This window comes from Crassostrea angulata, chromosome 10 (assembly GCF_025612915.1).
Source record: "Crassostrea angulata isolate pt1a10 chromosome 10, ASM2561291v2, whole genome shotgun sequence".
Taxonomy (NCBI): domain Eukaryota; kingdom Metazoa; phylum Mollusca; class Bivalvia; order Ostreida; family Ostreidae; genus Magallana; species Magallana angulata.
This window is the reverse complement of record NC_069120.1, coordinates 12,403,128-12,419,239: the sequence shown is the minus strand read 5'-3', so window position 1 is coordinate 12,419,239 and position 16,112 is coordinate 12,403,128. Positions and strand designations below refer to the sequence as shown.

The window sequence follows — 16,112 nt, the reverse complement described above, 5'->3', positions numbered from 1 at the left end:
AATTACAAATCAACATGTGTACGTTTTGTTCGCTAATATTTCTAAAGTCTGCTTTCTTTACAATCGATGCATACATATAGCAAGCGGGTTGAATAACCCCAATCATTCGGAGGACGAAACCAAGCAGTTTCCTGCCGTGATACATTTTGGTTTGTTTTTTCGTTTGCCCAAAGAGAAATTATTTTTATTTAACTTGAATATTTCTGACTTTGAAAGGAGACTGATTCTGCTAGTGTAAATAGAAGAAAGTCCATAACTTTCTAAGATAAATGATTTGTATGAAAAAAATTTGATACTGTAATTATTAAAAAAATCGGACCAAGCAGCTTTAAGATTTTGTTAAGATTAGTAGTTTATACGTGTATACTGCGAAACATATTCACATCAGTCTCAACGATGCGATAATCTTTGCTAAATATTTTTTTGAGCACTGCATATCTGAATGTATTGACATTTCAACGATTCGAGAATCGTTGCTATGTAGAAAGATTTTGAGCTCTGCGTATCTAAATATTTTTGACGATTTTTCAATTTATTTCAAAACTATAGAAGAAAATTCAATCTGATGACCAAAAAAAAAATCAGACATCATTTCGTGCATTACGCCATGGCGAACTCAATATTGGAGAGTCTAAGCTAGACTACCCCTGTGCTTTTCTAAATATCTATGAATACATGCACAATTTACCATGATGAATGGTTTTTTTAAAGGTATGCATCTGTGTGATTTTGTACGGTTGTTTGTGATATATACATTAACAATATCTAATATTTCACAACTAAACGCAGACGGGTTTTTCAAATGTCAAGACCATTAATGAACGTTGTGCAAGCTTATAATTCAAAGTCGTCCACATTCTAAGTTCGTCGTTGACAAAAATTAAAATATACATGCTATATCATATTTTATTTGTCTCCATTTCATCACGATTCCACCAACCTTTGACTCAGACCTCGTTTATACATGCTACTGTAAAACACGGTTATAGCGAAAGCGCTTAAAACGAATTCACTCTTACAGCGAACTCAGCGCCATTCCCCAAATAAAAGATATATTATAAACTCATAGAATTCTTGTTTCTGGCGCTTCGCTATAAAGTTTATTAGTGTACAGTCTATATCATTTGTTCGATTAAACTAAAATCTTTACTTATGCAAAACCTTATTTATTAACATTTCTATAAAAAAAAAACAACACATATGTAATACATCTATAACGTGCTAATACAATCATACTCAAATATAAACGAAGACCATAATTATACACAGTATTCAGTACTGCCTGTTTTGATGTGCTATTGGGCTATAAAGCGGCATGCACATTGGCATGCTGTTTGAGTATTTCGTCGGTAGATCACTAATTAAAGCGTCAAAAGTTCAACTTTTATTCCACTTATAATCCCGCTCTCCTTAGGAAATCGCCTAGTTTCATGACCTGTTCATTGCAGACTTTGGCCTCGTAGCGTTCGTCCGTCACAGCTATGATAAGAAGTGTGAACGTTTTACACACAGTACATCCGTGGAACTCCTTACGAGCGAATATTCCATTCTTTCCATCGGCTAATCGGACGTCGTAAGTTTTTCCATTGATAACAAGTCCGTTCCTCTGTACGAGGTCTGGATAGGTAACTCCCTCGATCACGACTTCGAGTTCCTTTGGAGATACCCAGAAACCGTCACTGCTGGTGATCCGCCGTTTAGTCCTTACGTCATAGATTCCTATTTGACAGGGATCCGCTTCCACTAAATTGTCCAAGATATAACTATCCCATAATTTAAGAACGTATTCCTCTCGAAGGGAACTATTTTCCAACCGGGAAACCTCCATGATGATGGTTCTTCTGCAAGTTATTTGTTTGTGTGCCTTACCATTAACAATAAATTTAAATGCCTGTAGAATTATTATTTGAGCGGATTGAATACGACATTTAAAAAAATTCAATGAAGTGCTAGGATAAATCGATAAATAACCGATATGGCTTAAAGTTATCTTTTGACACATGGTTTTTTGCCAGAAAAAAACCGTATATCAGAGAGAGAGAGAGAGAGAGAGAGAGAGAGAGAGAGAGAGAGAGAGAGAGAGAGAGAGAGAGAGAGTTGAATAAAACAATAATATTGTGGTGTTTTAAATAAAACATTATCATATGCGTCGGAACGGGGGGGGGGGGGGCTTTTTGGGGGGCAAAGTTAGACCTAACCATCTGGCACATAGCATCAAGGAGGGGCCAGCTCCCCCCTTTTTCTCGCAGGAAACATAATTTTTCTTAACAGATATAAAATTTGAAGTTTCAGGAAGCTATCACCCCCTTCTCCCACCTCATTAAATTTTCGGTAGAATGCAAGGAATTAAAATGAAAATAAAGAAATATTGAATATCAATAGAGTGATATTGAAAATTGCAGATATAGGTACACTACCCCCCCCCCCCTTTTTTTTTTGAGGGGGGGGGGGGTGTCAAGATTTCTGATGATTAGTCAAGCCCTGCCCCCCCCCCCCCCCCCATTTTCAATTTGCTTCCGACGCCACTGATTATGATACATGGTCACCTTGATCCGCATGTATAATTTAGAATTTATGTTAACTCAGATAATTTATTTATTTATATATCTGGTGAAATGCCAGTGGTGGTGTTTGTTGTCTCGAGACTATGGTGTTTGTTGTCGTAGGTCCCTCCTCTCCTTCATCCGGAATATTCCATTCATTAGTTTTCACTTTTATCTACCGATCTTCAATATCCGTTTTAATTTCCTTCTATTTCCCTGTTCTGTGTCACATTGTAAACTGTCAGGAAAAACATTGAAAATGAAATGGCGAATTCTATATAGAACAAATTAACAATATGTAATCAATCCAATCATTTTTGAAGTAATGAATTCAGAACAAAGAGCTGGGGACCATCGCCAGCAGGTAAGGAACCCGTTATCAGAGCACAGGTGCTTGTGTAAAAAAAAATTCAAACTTCAAATAGTGGGTACCTTGGATGAAAATTAATAAGGGAGGTTGCCATCTTGGATGTCTCCTCGCTTTATCAGCTAATTTCTCTTTTAAAACGTTATACTATTAACTTGTCTCGATTCGTATTCCTAAAGTTATAAATGATATTTCTTTAAGATCTCACCTCCAGTTTAATTCTATTTACGTCTACATCAACAAATTTTATCTTTTTTTTTGGTAAACATCTAAAATCAACAACTCCTTGGCTTTTCTCATAGCCAATTGTATGTCAGAGATCTCACATGCTGTACTTTCGCTTTCTGCAGAAGCCAAGGAGTTGTTGATTTTCAATGTTTACGTGAGAAAACAACAAGTTTGTTAATGTTGGTGTAAAAATGAACTTATCTGGAGATGATATTTCTAAGGAGAATCATTTTTAAAGGAATACGAATAGCCACAAGTTTCTAGTATAATGTTTTAAATTGGATATTAGCAAATGAAGCGAGACAGTATAACACATCGAAGATGGTGGCCTCCGTTGTTATTTTTCCACCGAGGTACCCACTTTTTTAACAATGTTTTTTATTTCTATGCAAGCCCCTGTGATCAGACCAGCATTGTCATGATTGATTTTGTTCATGACAATGCTGTATATTGCATTGTCCCAGGCAGAGGGGCTTGTGTAGAAAAAATATTATTGTTAACTTTACCGGTAGTTTATTTCTGAGACATGCAGAGGTGAAATTTTAGATGATAGACTTTTTATTACTGCTATTACTATTTGTTTCACAGGATTCCGGTCACATTTTCAAAGTCACTCAATTCATACAAAAACAAGTTACTGAAGTATCATTAGTGTCAGATAAATATATCAATATGTTTTGCGATGTGTCTGTTGGGATAAGAGCATCAGGAACTTCAGATGAGTTCACTCACTCATCATCAACAATCCAACAGTTTGCAAATAGAAAGATAGTGTTTGCTCCGTATGTTGGGACACTTTGATTGATATGCATAAAAATTGGTATACAGGAACACCACAAAGATTACAATATATTTGATTATAAGATTATGCAGTCAAAGGTCAAACTACTTTGAACATAAATTTTCTCTAAAAATCTTAAAATAGATCAAATTATTGTTAAAAAATTCTATGTTAAAGCATTCACAAATTATCTTTTTTTTTGTAGCCACGAACGCGAGACCAATCAAATTCAGTTCACCCTCATGGAAAAAAGCCAAACAAGAGTAAACCTAAACCGCTCTATTTTTGGGACTGTGCAGACGTGAACAAATGGATGAAGAAGTGGTGTGGTGCTCTGCATGAAAAGTACGGGGAACTTTTGCTTGAACAGGAAGTGACTGGTATGTATAATTAATGATATAGATTATTACCAGTTATGTACCAATATATGTTTAAATATTTTTGTATGTTTTCCTTTTAAACATGCAGCTTCTTCCCTTTTGTGTATACATGTGGATCTTGTTTCACCTTGAGGGCTCTTAATTGATACATGTAATATTATTTGAAATTGAATCAGATGTCATGTCAGGACTGTACAAATTGCTCATCAAATTATTTTTTTTATCTCATACCATAAGATATGTATTTATATACATGTAACTGATAAATGAATATATTTTTTCAAACAGGAAGAACACTTATTAGGATGAATGAAATCAAGCTAGAGAAAATGGGCATTGCAAATCCAAACCACAGGTTGGTTTTCCTTATCTTTCAATTTTATATGTTATTGGTATTTTTTAAAGATAACTCTTTTTTTTCTGAGGTACCAGTTTATTTATGGGCTTGTGGTATTTCAGAAGGGAACTTATGCAGCATATACTGAGGCAGAGATTAAAACATGAAATGACAGATCTGAAAAATATGGATCAAGAAGGTACAAAGAAAAATAAACACATACGTTAAACCAACTTTTATTCATGTATTAGAAAACTTTGTGAGGTTCTTGTAATCATCTTAATGTTGAATTTTTCTGGCTAAAAACCATTCCTTTACACTATTAAAATATGTCATATTTATTCAAGTTTATGGACGTAGGCTCTGTTATAAACCACAAACCAGTTTATCCCTTGTAAATTGAAAACTAGGTGTCTCGAATAAAAGTTTGTTTACTGTATTTTAAAATTTATGAAATCTGAAAATGTAAGCTAGATGTCATCATCTTTTCTTCATGTGCATCAGAATATTTGTTGTAAATTAATACGAATGTTCATGTTCTATCAGATAACATCAATAAATACCAGTACTTGATTTGAATATATGAAATCATGTCTTAGTTATTTGAAATAACTACACACCCACCATATTATAGACAATTATTTGTCCCTCTCTCCATTGTGGTATTTAGGCCTAATGACTTTGTATTTGATTATTGCAGGAAGTGGATTTGCACAAAGTAGATACCAATCTATCAAAGAGAAAGACAAAGATAAACATTCAGAAAGCAACAAGAAATAACTTCTACCCTGGCTTCTTACTCCCCTTACAAGCATTCATACTGTCACAAATCTATTTGCAGAGACATCCTTTTTCACACTTGAAATTCATCCTACTTCATGTGATTTTTTGGTAGATTGTTGCATCAGATATTTTTTTTTTATTTTTATGAGTATACAAATATTAATTTTTTACAAGTATTCATATTCACGTTACTACATGTATGCTTAAGAAGGTGCACATGGAAAGAAGTAATCTTAGATTTGCATATTGTAAAGATTATGGTATCTGTAAAACACTAAAATCATTTGATTCAAAAGAGATCAGCACTTAAACTCTTTGATCTATCATTTTGCCGGTATTGATGGGGGTTAGGGGGTGGGTTTATAAAAATCTATACACAGACAGGTATATATGAAATGCAAAAATATAGAGCTCATATACATTGTTGTTTTTATTTACATGTATAAGAAATGGAAATATAGCTTCTGAAGAACAAATGATAATGAATACAAGTACAATGTACCAGTAAACAGAATGTTTAAAAAAAAAAATGAAATAGATACATTGTATTCATATTTCAAAGATTAATTTTTACATTAAAATATATTGGTTGTAAAATTTTTGTATTTGAATGAATGTTGTGAGCTTGCTTTGTATTTTAAAGAAACATTATGTTTACAGTGTAATTAATTGATCCCGATGGCATTTGATTTTTTTTATCGATATATACATTGTAACACATTATTGTATTGGAAAGCACAGGTTGGTCTTGCTTCTACTATCAACTATAAAGTTTCAAGATCATATACATATACCAAAGAAATACATGTAGTCATTTTTCAGTTTTTGCTAAATGTGTAATAAATACATTTAATTATCTTTTACAGAAAGCTGAGTAGTATTTTTCAAGTACACAATTAATGTAGTACTTGTAGTTTATGTACAATCATTGAAAATGCTTTTGTATTGTTTAACATTTAAGGAATTAGCAGAAATATTTTGTGTTCAGTTAATTAGCATCTCTTAGGAAATCAGTCTGCAATACTGTATGTTTATTCATGATTTACTGGAAAATGTTCCCAATGCAGGTCCTGGTAGAAGGCATGCAGACAAGTTCATATATCATCAAAGCATTTCTCCAAATATACATTATGTTGAGTTTTGATATGATTGTGTATGATTTTGTATTAAATTTTGATGACAATTCAGTTACAAAGTACATGTATGAATCAAGCAAGAATTCATTTTTATTTACACGATTTGAAAGGCATTAAAAAGTTAATTGAAAACTGAATGACTACACCTATGTTTGCAGTTTTTATTAGAATAACCTTGGATGTCTTGGCCAATTATAGAAAAATTTAATTAAAAAGAATTGATATTGCCAAATGCATTGCAGCTCTTTGAGGAAATTTATATATAAAAAAGGAAGGAATCTGTAATCTTATAAGCCTGTGTGGTCAAAGACTTTATTACTTTTCACTTCCTCATTTTGTAGTTGCCTTCATTTGAGAGGAACTGTTCAAACTATTTTCATACAAAGATCTGTGTCATGAACATGACCCTCTTTATGACTGAAACATACATTTACCACTAATTTACAAATTAAACATCATTTATCTATTATCAACATGCAGCAAATTTATATCATTTGGTGTGCATTCATGCCCTAATTCTAGTTGAAATTGATAATATTTATCAACTGATTTACATGTACTTGTGAATTTTTCCCCATAAGATTGAGAATCATAGTTTTAACTACACTGAAGGAATGTGATGCATGTATGTTCATCTTGTTTCTGAAGAGGGAAGTAAATGGGGCTCTCCCTCATGCTTTGAGCAAATTGTTTACCCAGTAAAATCATCTTGCCCTTAAAGGTGTCATCTATATCTTGTCTAAAAGGTTTGAAGACCAGGAATTTCCATTTAAGATGGAGCTGTGGCAACATTGCAAAAGAAATATTTCTTCCTCTTGCAATCCAGTGTGTATAATCATCAACACTAAGCTGAACAACATAGCAAGGTTTATGATCCACTGTGCTCCTCTACAACCTTTGGCAGATTAAGCCAGTGTTTACAGAAACAGCACAGCGCCGTCTAGCAATTGAGTTGTAGAGGAGCGGAGTGGATCGTAAACCCTTGGCTAGCAAAGATGCAAGCTGAAGGGACCATGGCCTTCAACCTCTGCCTTTGAAAATAAATATGGTACTCCTTGCAAATAACATCCCCTTATTAAGAAGTAACAGTAAATTACTGTACAAATTTTCACATTCCGCGAATTTTGGTGTCTTGACGGTACACCGTGAATTGGGTAGAAAAACTGTACATTTTGCATACCGCCGGTACATAACACATGTATGAGTATGATATCATTCAAACAGTATAGTCTCTTTCTTGTTTACAAAGTTTGGACAAACCATGGTTAAAATGTTACAGTACCGATCAGACCCAACCTAATAGAAAGTAAACCCCAACTAAACCCTGGGTTTACTTCGGGTTTACTAGAGTGGACCCAGAGTAAACCCAAAGTAAACCCAGAGTGGACACAGAGAGTAAACCCAGTCAGAAGTATACCCCTGAAAGCAGAGGCTAACTGTGTATTTGGAATACACAAAGGGTAGGAATTACAGGCAGTAGGATGGTAAGATAAAATACTAGTCTGCTTCACACTTCAGTGCATACAGTTGACCTCAAAAGCAATTTCAAAGTAAACCCGGGGTTTAGTTGGGGTTTACTCTTGTGTTAGGTTGGGTCTGATCGGTACTGTACATCAATCAGTCTATGGCCAATGATCAGAAATCTAAAAGCAGAGATATTTAGTTGTAGATATGGTTTGGCATTCTGTGATTGTTCATTTTAATCTAACCTGCGACTATGCAGATACATCAATACATAAAGGTATGAAACGAGGTCCACTGGCCGTATTGCTCACCTGAACAATTGCCAACTGTCATAACTCTGACAAATCAGTTTTACAAAGTCTAATTCCTAGCATAAAAATAAGATGAACATATATCTGAACAAAGTACCTGGTAGATCTGATAAACTAGAATAAATTCCAAAAGTGCTCATCTTATCTTTATTTCAAGATAATTTTAAAAAAGCTAATCCTATTTTTCCGTTAATAGTAAATTGCATCTTTTGATGTGTACAGCAAAGTCCTAGCCTTTAACATATTGTGCACACTGATTTGTGATATTCAAAACTTGCTGTACTGGCCACTGAGCAATTTTTGTTCTACCTAACAATCTTTCATGGTTAATTTATTTTGTCTTCTTAGTCATCAGCCAGAATAAATGATAATTACTGAAATCAAAATCAATTTATATGTACTTTCAGTAAGTATATTAATGTTAACCAGGGAACCAGAAACACGCTGTTTACTAGTACATGTATTTTTTTTCCTCGGTCAATGCTCAATATGTAACTCAATGTCAATATATATATATGTGTATTGAATATCTTTATAAATGACTTAAAAGATAAATTGAGTATGTGAATTTTTTTATTCATTCATTTTTTAGAGTTTTTTATGGTAAACTTTTCTCTTTTCCTTACTACAGTATATTCTTTCTGCTTATAGTGTAATCATGCATCTTAATGAATGTCAGTTTAATGTTCGATGTCCCCCGTCTCTTGAGTTTAATTTGATTGATTGATTTGTTCAATCTCTGTAATGTTGTCCACATTCTGTGCTGTTTCCTCAATGTGCTCTCCTTCCAGCACAAGTTCACCATAGTAGGCTGTGATTGTCTTCAGTTTATTGTTCAAAAGATTCTGCTCGATTTCCACATTTCCCCCAGGACCAGCCAAATAGGTCAGCTAAAAATTGTCAAATAAAAATTACTGAGTTATCCTACAAGTATTTTCTTCATCGTTTTAAAAAAAGGAAATAAAAATCAAACACATTCAAACTTACTTGCTCAACATTTGCATTTCTTGGAACAAAGAAGGCAATATTGTCTGTGATTTTTCTTGCTACATCAAAAATAGCTGAAGTACATTATTAAGGAAAATACACACAAAAGTTATGTCCTTCAAAAACAGATTTGATAAATTTTCTATAACAAAAAATATCTTCATTCTAGTAAAAGGATATGATTTTAACTCAATCATGGTCTCCAGATCAAACACTTCTGCTCCCAGATACTCTGGACCACCCCAGGGAGGGCTCAGAAACACAACATCAGCTCGGAGTTTTGGAGCCACGTGGAAGTAGTCCCCGATGATGAACTCTATCCTGTCCTCCACCCCATACACTCGGGCATTGTGCTTGGCGATTGCCACTCTGTCAGGATCAATGTCAATTGCTATAACTGTAAATATAATACATATCCTCAAAATTAGGTGACTAAGGATTAATGACCACTGTAGAATACAATTTTTGACTCAATTACCCACGGTAGAATAAAATACAGGTAATATGATTTCAAAAGCATTCGTGGGCAAAAAGTTTCTTTAGATTCAATTAAATTCACAGTTTTCAGGATAACATATTTATCAATGCAATGTTTTATCAGATATCTTTCATTGATGAACATTTTGATATGTGGAAAACTTAACAATGATGATTTAGTATTCAACAAATATTGATGAAACCACAGTAAATTTGCTTAATTTACAGCACAATCACATCACATAACCATATAATATACCTCTTTCACAAGTGAATGCAAATTGTATAGCATTTCCCCCTACACCACAGAAAGCATCCACAATAACATCACATCGGCATCGCTCTGCAATGTGCTCTGCTATTTTCTCAGGGGTCACCGAGAACCATCCCTCTGTAACAAGAGCAAGGAAATGTTTCATGTGAAACTAGATCAATGAATGTAGTAAGATGATAAAAATTTCATATAAAGGTAGATTCATAGAGTGCTTGGATATAGAATGTCCATTATGTGTTGGTTCAACAAAGGTATATTCCTCTCCTGAGGTTTGAACTCTGTTCATTGTAATATAGACCTAGTTCTCCACCTTAAGGATTATTCCACCTATCAGGGACTACATTAAATATACACCATGTGCCCACATAGGTATAAATAGTTAGCTATGAAAATTTATACTTGCTTATTAACCCATCACCTTAATGAAACTGTCAGAAATTACTTACATGTAATTTATCATAGAACAAGTCAGTTTATGAAGATATTATCCCTGTGTACACATACCTCTGTCAAGCTTAATGCCCTCATCAAATCTAGAGAACAGGCGGTACCTCTGGGCCCAGTACTTCCTCAAATCCTCACTGTTGGCCACCTCTGGGGGCATTTTCACTTTCTTTTTATTTCTCTTCTTTTTCTTCTTGTGACTGGTAATTTGTATTGTCTCATTTTCCATGCACTGAGTTTCAACTGACACCTCTTTTTCAGAGTGAATATTTTTATTTAACTTGAAGTCTACAATTTCAATTTGTTCCTGATCTTTTTGAGAGTGAGGTCCAGGCTTTTGTTGTAAATTACTGGTATCATCAGAAGATGAAGAAGAATCCGAGTCATTTATATCCAACACGCTCTCATTACACACACCAGGTTCTCCCTCCATTTTCTGATCCAATTCTCTATCTTCATCATCAGCCTTTTCAAGGAATCGTTTCACCTTATTCAGGGCCTTACTCTTTGTGAATGTTAACTTTTCACCTTTATCATCATACCAGAAGTGAGAGGGTTCTTTTCCTTTGTCCATTTTCTTACTGTTCCGCAATGCCTTTTTATCAAGATACTTCATTTTTCCAACTGTCATTCTTGAAGTTTTTACAGGTCTGTTTTGAAAGAAAATCTGATGTTTTAATTTTTTTTATTATCAAAGTTTATCATGTTGTACGATTATAATAAATTTTCACTATTAAAAACATACATTAATATATATTTTCCAATTAAATTTAACATTATTTTCATATCCATACCTTTCTGGTGTATTTTCATTATCTTCTGTTAAAGCAAATCCCATGAACTTCAACCCTTCCCTGCCATCTTCTTCTAAAGGGACATCATCTTGTGAATGGCTATATCAGATATAAAAATAGATATCATAGTTGACCATTCTCACATGTGGCAATTTTAATAAGGGTAAACTTTTTCGCAAGGTACTGTGGGGACAGGCTAACTAATGGTTTCTGCACCCAGATTAGTAGAAAATTACCAGTACACTTTATGTATAATGACTATACCATTTATACTTTAATGAACTGTGATACATGTACTTAACCCTTAACTCTATTATAAAGACACTAAAAATTAAGTTGCATTGATTTCAATAAGTTCTCTTTCACCTGTTAGGGATATCTTTGGGACGGTCATCAGGGGGATCATTGTCTCCACCTCCTGTCCCACCTGATAGAGCCCCACCCCCATACTGACTGGTGGACAGTCCACTGCTACCACCACCTACAAAACACAGACAAAGTACAGATGAAAACAATTAAATGGTGTAGATTCCTTATTTTACATGAGTACTTAACCATTATGCATCAAATCACAAGAATATATAATCATAAATGCCAATTTTTTTTATCACAGTTTCATTTAGTTTACATCAGTCCGAAAAATAAAAGCAAGGTTTTAAAATCTGTGAGCTGCGATTTTACATGGATATTAATTTCTTGTGTCATGTAATAGGAATCTACAGTACATGTATCAGTCATTAACTATATCTGTAAAAATACCTTAAATAAGCATTTTAATCAACCATGTCCTTTTCAGTAAGTTACATGTATATCTAATGGGTAAAAAATCACATGATAAAAATACTTCAGTTAAACATTTTTCCCATTAAAATGGGAAAACACCATATGAAAATTCTTCCCTAAAATCTTGACCATGCCCCTATCATCACTTACTGGTCCCTGATGTACACTGCTGCCCTGTCTGTTGTGTAGTCTGGTTGCCTGCCTTCCTCTTCCTGCCTTCCCCTGATCCATCTTCCACCTCATCTTCCCTGATATCAACAGCCTCTCCTGCATCATCCACATTGTCCCCACAAACATGGTCACTTGAAACCTCCTGAGGTGTTTCCTTGTCTCCCTGTGATTCTGTTTGCCGGTCTGTTTCCCTGGGAACCTTAAGTTTGTTGAACTCATTCAGAAACTGGTTGTAATAGTACCAATACAATTCTGTGTAGTGTTCATTCCAGAGCTCCTGCCAAGCTATATCATAATTCTCCTGACTTGTATATTCTCCCATAGGCACCTCATTTCCATCATCTCCACAGACACCATTGGAATTCTCCTCACCCACTTCAGGATCTTGTTCTCTCTCGTACTGTTGTGGAGGCCCAGAATAAGAGTAGCTGTGCATCAGATTCACCGTCTCTGTCTGCTGGTTTGCAATGTTTTCTGTCACTGAGGATGACTGATCTCCATTGTCTCTCACCACTTCCTTCTCTGTTCTCTCTTTCATAACATTTTCAATTGCAGCATTGTAAGATTCCTGAAACCTGTTACACACTTGTGGGAAGACATGGGACGGACTTCCTCCACATAATTTTTCTTTTTCATCACAAATTTTTGATGCTGCATTATTTTCATCCTCTTTACTTTCCAAACCTGCATCCTTTGGACTTTTATTTCCAGAGCAGGTTGGTAAAACAGTCTCAGTTTTATTCTCCTCACTCTTTCTTTCTACTTCATCTTGTTCCCTCACAGCTACTTGAGTTTCTACCTCTACTTCTGCTATACAGGGAATCCCTAAGTACATCCCAGAGTCAATCTGTTCTGGATATTTATTTACCCATCCCTCCCACACTAAGTATTCCCCATACTGCTCCCAGTAGCTTTGCCACGCTGGTTCAAATTGAAGATCTCTGTTGTTGGACATGTCCCCAGTTTCAACTAAAGAAGAATCATGGACTGATTTCTGTGAACTCTTTTTCCGTTTACTCTGCTTTTTTCTTTTTTTTCCAGATGACTTTTTTGGTTTTGGTTTCTGTAAAATGTAAAGATATCTCTATAGTGGACAATATTGGTTAATATTTCAGCAGTAACTCTCAACATGAATGATTTTTCATCAAGCATTTTAAACATACTAGCATATGAAAGCAATATTATGTAACCTATAAAACAAATGAATTTCTTTAATATTCAAAATACTGTCAAATTCTAATCAAAACTTGGCACCTCTGTGGTAGATGTTTTGGAGCCAAAAGACGTTGGTAGCCCTAAAGCGGACATGAGAGCTGCCTCTTCATCTATACACTCTCTATTATCCTCTGTGTCTTGCTCATTCACAGCTTCATTGTCATCTACTGAATCATCTTCTTTATCTTCATTGTTCTCTGTCAAGTCAATGATACCATCACCATCTTCATCACTAGCATTCTCCCATTGATTTTGGTTTCCTAATCTGCACAAATATCTGTCACTGAAAATATACATATATACATGTACAATGGCGATTGTATATACTGGGGTACATTTAGCGAAAAATAATAGCTACAACAAGGCCATCGCGAGCTTGCAACAATTTTTCAAGAATAAAAGCTAGTTTACAGTTTGTACAATGCAATATCAACATACAAGTAAGATGATACAGTGTCTTTATAAATGTACAATATAATTATATACAATGTAGTATTTAATAAACATGAACATTGAGGTTGTATATATATGTTGTCATGTGCAAAGTATACTTGACTTATCAAAAGGTTACTACGCACTTGGTTGTTACATCCTTTAATCAAGGAGTAGGTAGGTATACAATAGACGTCCTCACCTAATGGATGCCCTGGTACAGTGACAGGTGACTACATCACGGTCATTGTTCTGTAGATAAACTTCCAGGTCAGCAATATGACTCCAGTTGTAGCACATCTGTCAAAATGAACACCAGTTCTTATCCATTCTAAAGCCAGATTATAAATTGTGACTGAATAAATTTTAATGCCACCCCCCCCCCCCCCCCTTCAATACCCAAACTAACAAAACAGAACAAAAACAAGTAAGCGCTTGAGTTAATTCAGTGAGATATTACTTTTATAAGTGTGCTGCTCAAATATATAATTAAGCAGAAACCAACTAGCGATCAAACTGTTGTCAGATGTTCTGGTCTATCAAAACAACAATAGGTGAAACTGCAGATAATCTGTTAATTTTTGGTATAAAACCATTTATAATATTGCATATTTTATCATTCATGCCTTATCATTTTCAAAATATTGATTTCAGTATGTTTGGCTAAGTTAAGCAAATAAGTTATCTCCTATGTCTTGTTTTAGAATTCTGATCCAACACTCACTGCTGAGTTATTACAGACTTCAATTAAGTTGATCACACTGTATTCTGTACCACGAATTGTCAATACGTACCTCAAACTAGACATAGTGAAACAATCCACGAAGAGCTTTAAAATGTTACTTATTCCTTTTTAATATTAAACAAAGCATCATATAAATGGGAAGTGAAACAACAGTAAATTTCTTTTCGAGGAAACTATATTATATATTTACAAATAAGAATTTTACTCCCTTTGATATGAGAAACAAAATTTATGGGCACTAAGTTTGTGGCTACTGCAACCAAATACTAAGAATATACTGTTAATTTTCTAATGTACTGAGATGGTTCTAGCAGGTGCTTGTAATTGTTAAAGCTTATCAACATCATCATCGCTAAGGTAAACTTGAAACAGGTAAAATATTATTTAGGCTATATGTTACTCGTGCTATTAACCATTTACAATCCATTTTTCTGCAGACAGCATTTGTGCGGTTGAAAATGTTTAATAGGTTTTCACATACGTACAAGATCTTTGTGCTTTACGTGTTTCTTACCCTTATTGTTCAAGGAAACCAGTTCTTATTGAAAACGTGCTCACAGCGTTCAATAATGTGAAAATGAAAGTACACTCTCTAACATTTCTTTACCTCTAATGAAAAAGAGCTCTACAATCGTACCCCCCCCCCCCTTTTTTTTGGGGGGGGGGGGTGTAATTGTAAGCTACTTCTGTATTTTTTTTAATGCCAATAGTTGTTATGTTAAAAATGAGGTAGCTGCAGTTCTAAAAAGACCCAAGTCTTTTTTTTTTAAGACCGGGAGCTTCAGATATTGCGCAAGCACCAGACGCTTATTTCTCAAAAACAAAATATCACCCTCTACCTATAACATCAATTTTAAGTGCCTGTGAGACCTTGGTGTAAAAAGCAACCTGTAAAAATTAACAATTTTTGTCGTTTTCTTCGTGTTCCAAAAACGAAAACTTTTAATTTCACATAAGCCCCCCCCCCCCTTATATTTAAAAAAAAAAGTCTTTAAAAACTTTTTAAGGTGGCTCTATACACCACTTTTTTATGACGCAGTACGCAAAAAAGTAAATCTGGAAGCATGTAATTCCGGTACTGGCTGATTTAAACTGAGGCGAATTGTATGGGGACCGCTCTTTTGAAAAATTTGTTAAATGTATAGATTAAATTTGCAGTTGGTTAGAGGGTTCATTACGAACCTGTATAAGTTCGAATCCCGCTGGAAATTTTAAAATATTTACCTTTCCCAAAATTTTAAACCGTATTTTTTTTTTGTTAAATATTTTAAACGAAAATTAAAAATCGGTGAAAGTATTTCAATCATAATGTGCTTTAATCCACATTAATATAGACATATGTTCCATACAACCTTAAGGGGATGGGAGGGTGGCTTTGAATTTATCTCAGGTTGTGATACATAAATCCTATATGTTAAATTTCCCCTTTATTTATTTGACTTAGTTTTGCATTAAAGCGA

At 34.4% G+C, this 16,112-nt stretch overlaps 3 protein-coding genes across 3 annotated transcripts; 1 reads left to right on the top strand and 2 right to left on the bottom strand.

Moving 5' to 3' along the window:
• Positions 1–892: 892 nt before the first annotated feature.
• Positions 893–1,880, bottom strand: LOC128166668 (profilin-4-like). The gene has a single exon (XM_052831970.1). The coding sequence runs from the start codon at positions 1,826–1,828 to the stop codon at positions 1,394–1,396; it is 435 nt and encodes a 144-aa protein (XP_052687930.1). The 5' UTR covers positions 1,829–1,880; the 3' UTR covers positions 893–1,393.
• An 847-nt stretch (positions 1,881–2,727) lies between these two features.
• On the top strand, positions 2,728–6,700 carry LOC128166714 (protein aveugle-like). The gene is made up of 5 exons (XM_052832033.1): positions 2,728–2,907; positions 4,125–4,299; positions 4,588–4,654; positions 4,759–4,835; positions 5,337–6,700. Exons 1-5 carry the CDS (start codon positions 2,869–2,871, stop codon positions 5,414–5,416), a joined length of 438 nt encoding a protein of 145 aa, XP_052687993.1. The 5' UTR covers positions 2,728–2,868; the 3' UTR covers positions 5,417–6,700.
• Positions 6,701–8,885: 2,185 nt separating this feature from the next.
• Positions 8,886–15,254, bottom strand: LOC128166713 (trimethylguanosine synthase-like). Its single transcript, XM_052832031.1, has 11 exons — positions 15,167–15,254; positions 14,110–14,207; positions 13,515–13,758; positions 12,240–13,323; positions 11,673–11,787; positions 11,307–11,405; positions 10,573–11,162; positions 10,054–10,185; positions 9,499–9,714; positions 9,318–9,397; positions 8,886–9,220 (listed from the first exon to the last, which is right to left on the bottom strand). Exons 2-11 carry the CDS (start codon positions 14,205–14,207, stop codon positions 9,041–9,043), a joined length of 2,838 nt encoding a protein of 945 aa, XP_052687991.1. The 5' UTR covers positions 15,167–15,254; the 3' UTR covers positions 8,886–9,040.
• Between the last annotated feature and the right edge of the window lie 858 nt (positions 15,255–16,112).

What these genes read in the sequence shown, in the direction of transcription:
- LOC128166668 (XM_052831970.1), bottom strand. Translation starts at nt 1,828, where the DNA reads ATGGAGGTTTCCCGGTTGGAAAATAGTTCCCTTCGAGAGGAATACGTT.
- LOC128166714 (XM_052832033.1), top strand. Translation starts at nt 2,869, where the DNA reads ATGAATTCAGAACAAAGAGCTGGGGACCATCGCCAGCAG. An exon ending in CTGGGGACCATCGCCAGCAG is followed by an intron (nt 2,908 to 4,124) that starts GTAAGGAACCCG and finishes TTTTTTTTGTAG; the next exon opens with CCACGAACGCGAGACCAATC. An exon ending in GCTTGAACAGGAAGTGACTG is followed by an intron (nt 4,300 to 4,587) that starts GTATGTATAATT and finishes TTTTTCAAACAG; the next exon opens with GAAGAACACTTATTAGGATG.
- LOC128166713 (XM_052832031.1), bottom strand. Translation starts at nt 14,207, where the DNA reads ATGTGCTACAACTGGAGTCATATTGCTGACCTGGAAGTTTATCTACAG. An exon ending in GCAGTGTACATCAGGGACCA is followed by an intron (nt 11,788 to 12,239) that starts GTAAGTGATGAT and finishes TGTGTTTTGTAG; the next exon opens with GTGGTGGTAGCAGTGGACTG. An exon ending in GAAATGCAAATGTTGAGCAA is followed by an intron (nt 9,221 to 9,317) that starts GTAAGTTTGAAT and finishes GACAATTTTTAG; the next exon opens with CTGACCTATTTGGCTGGTCC.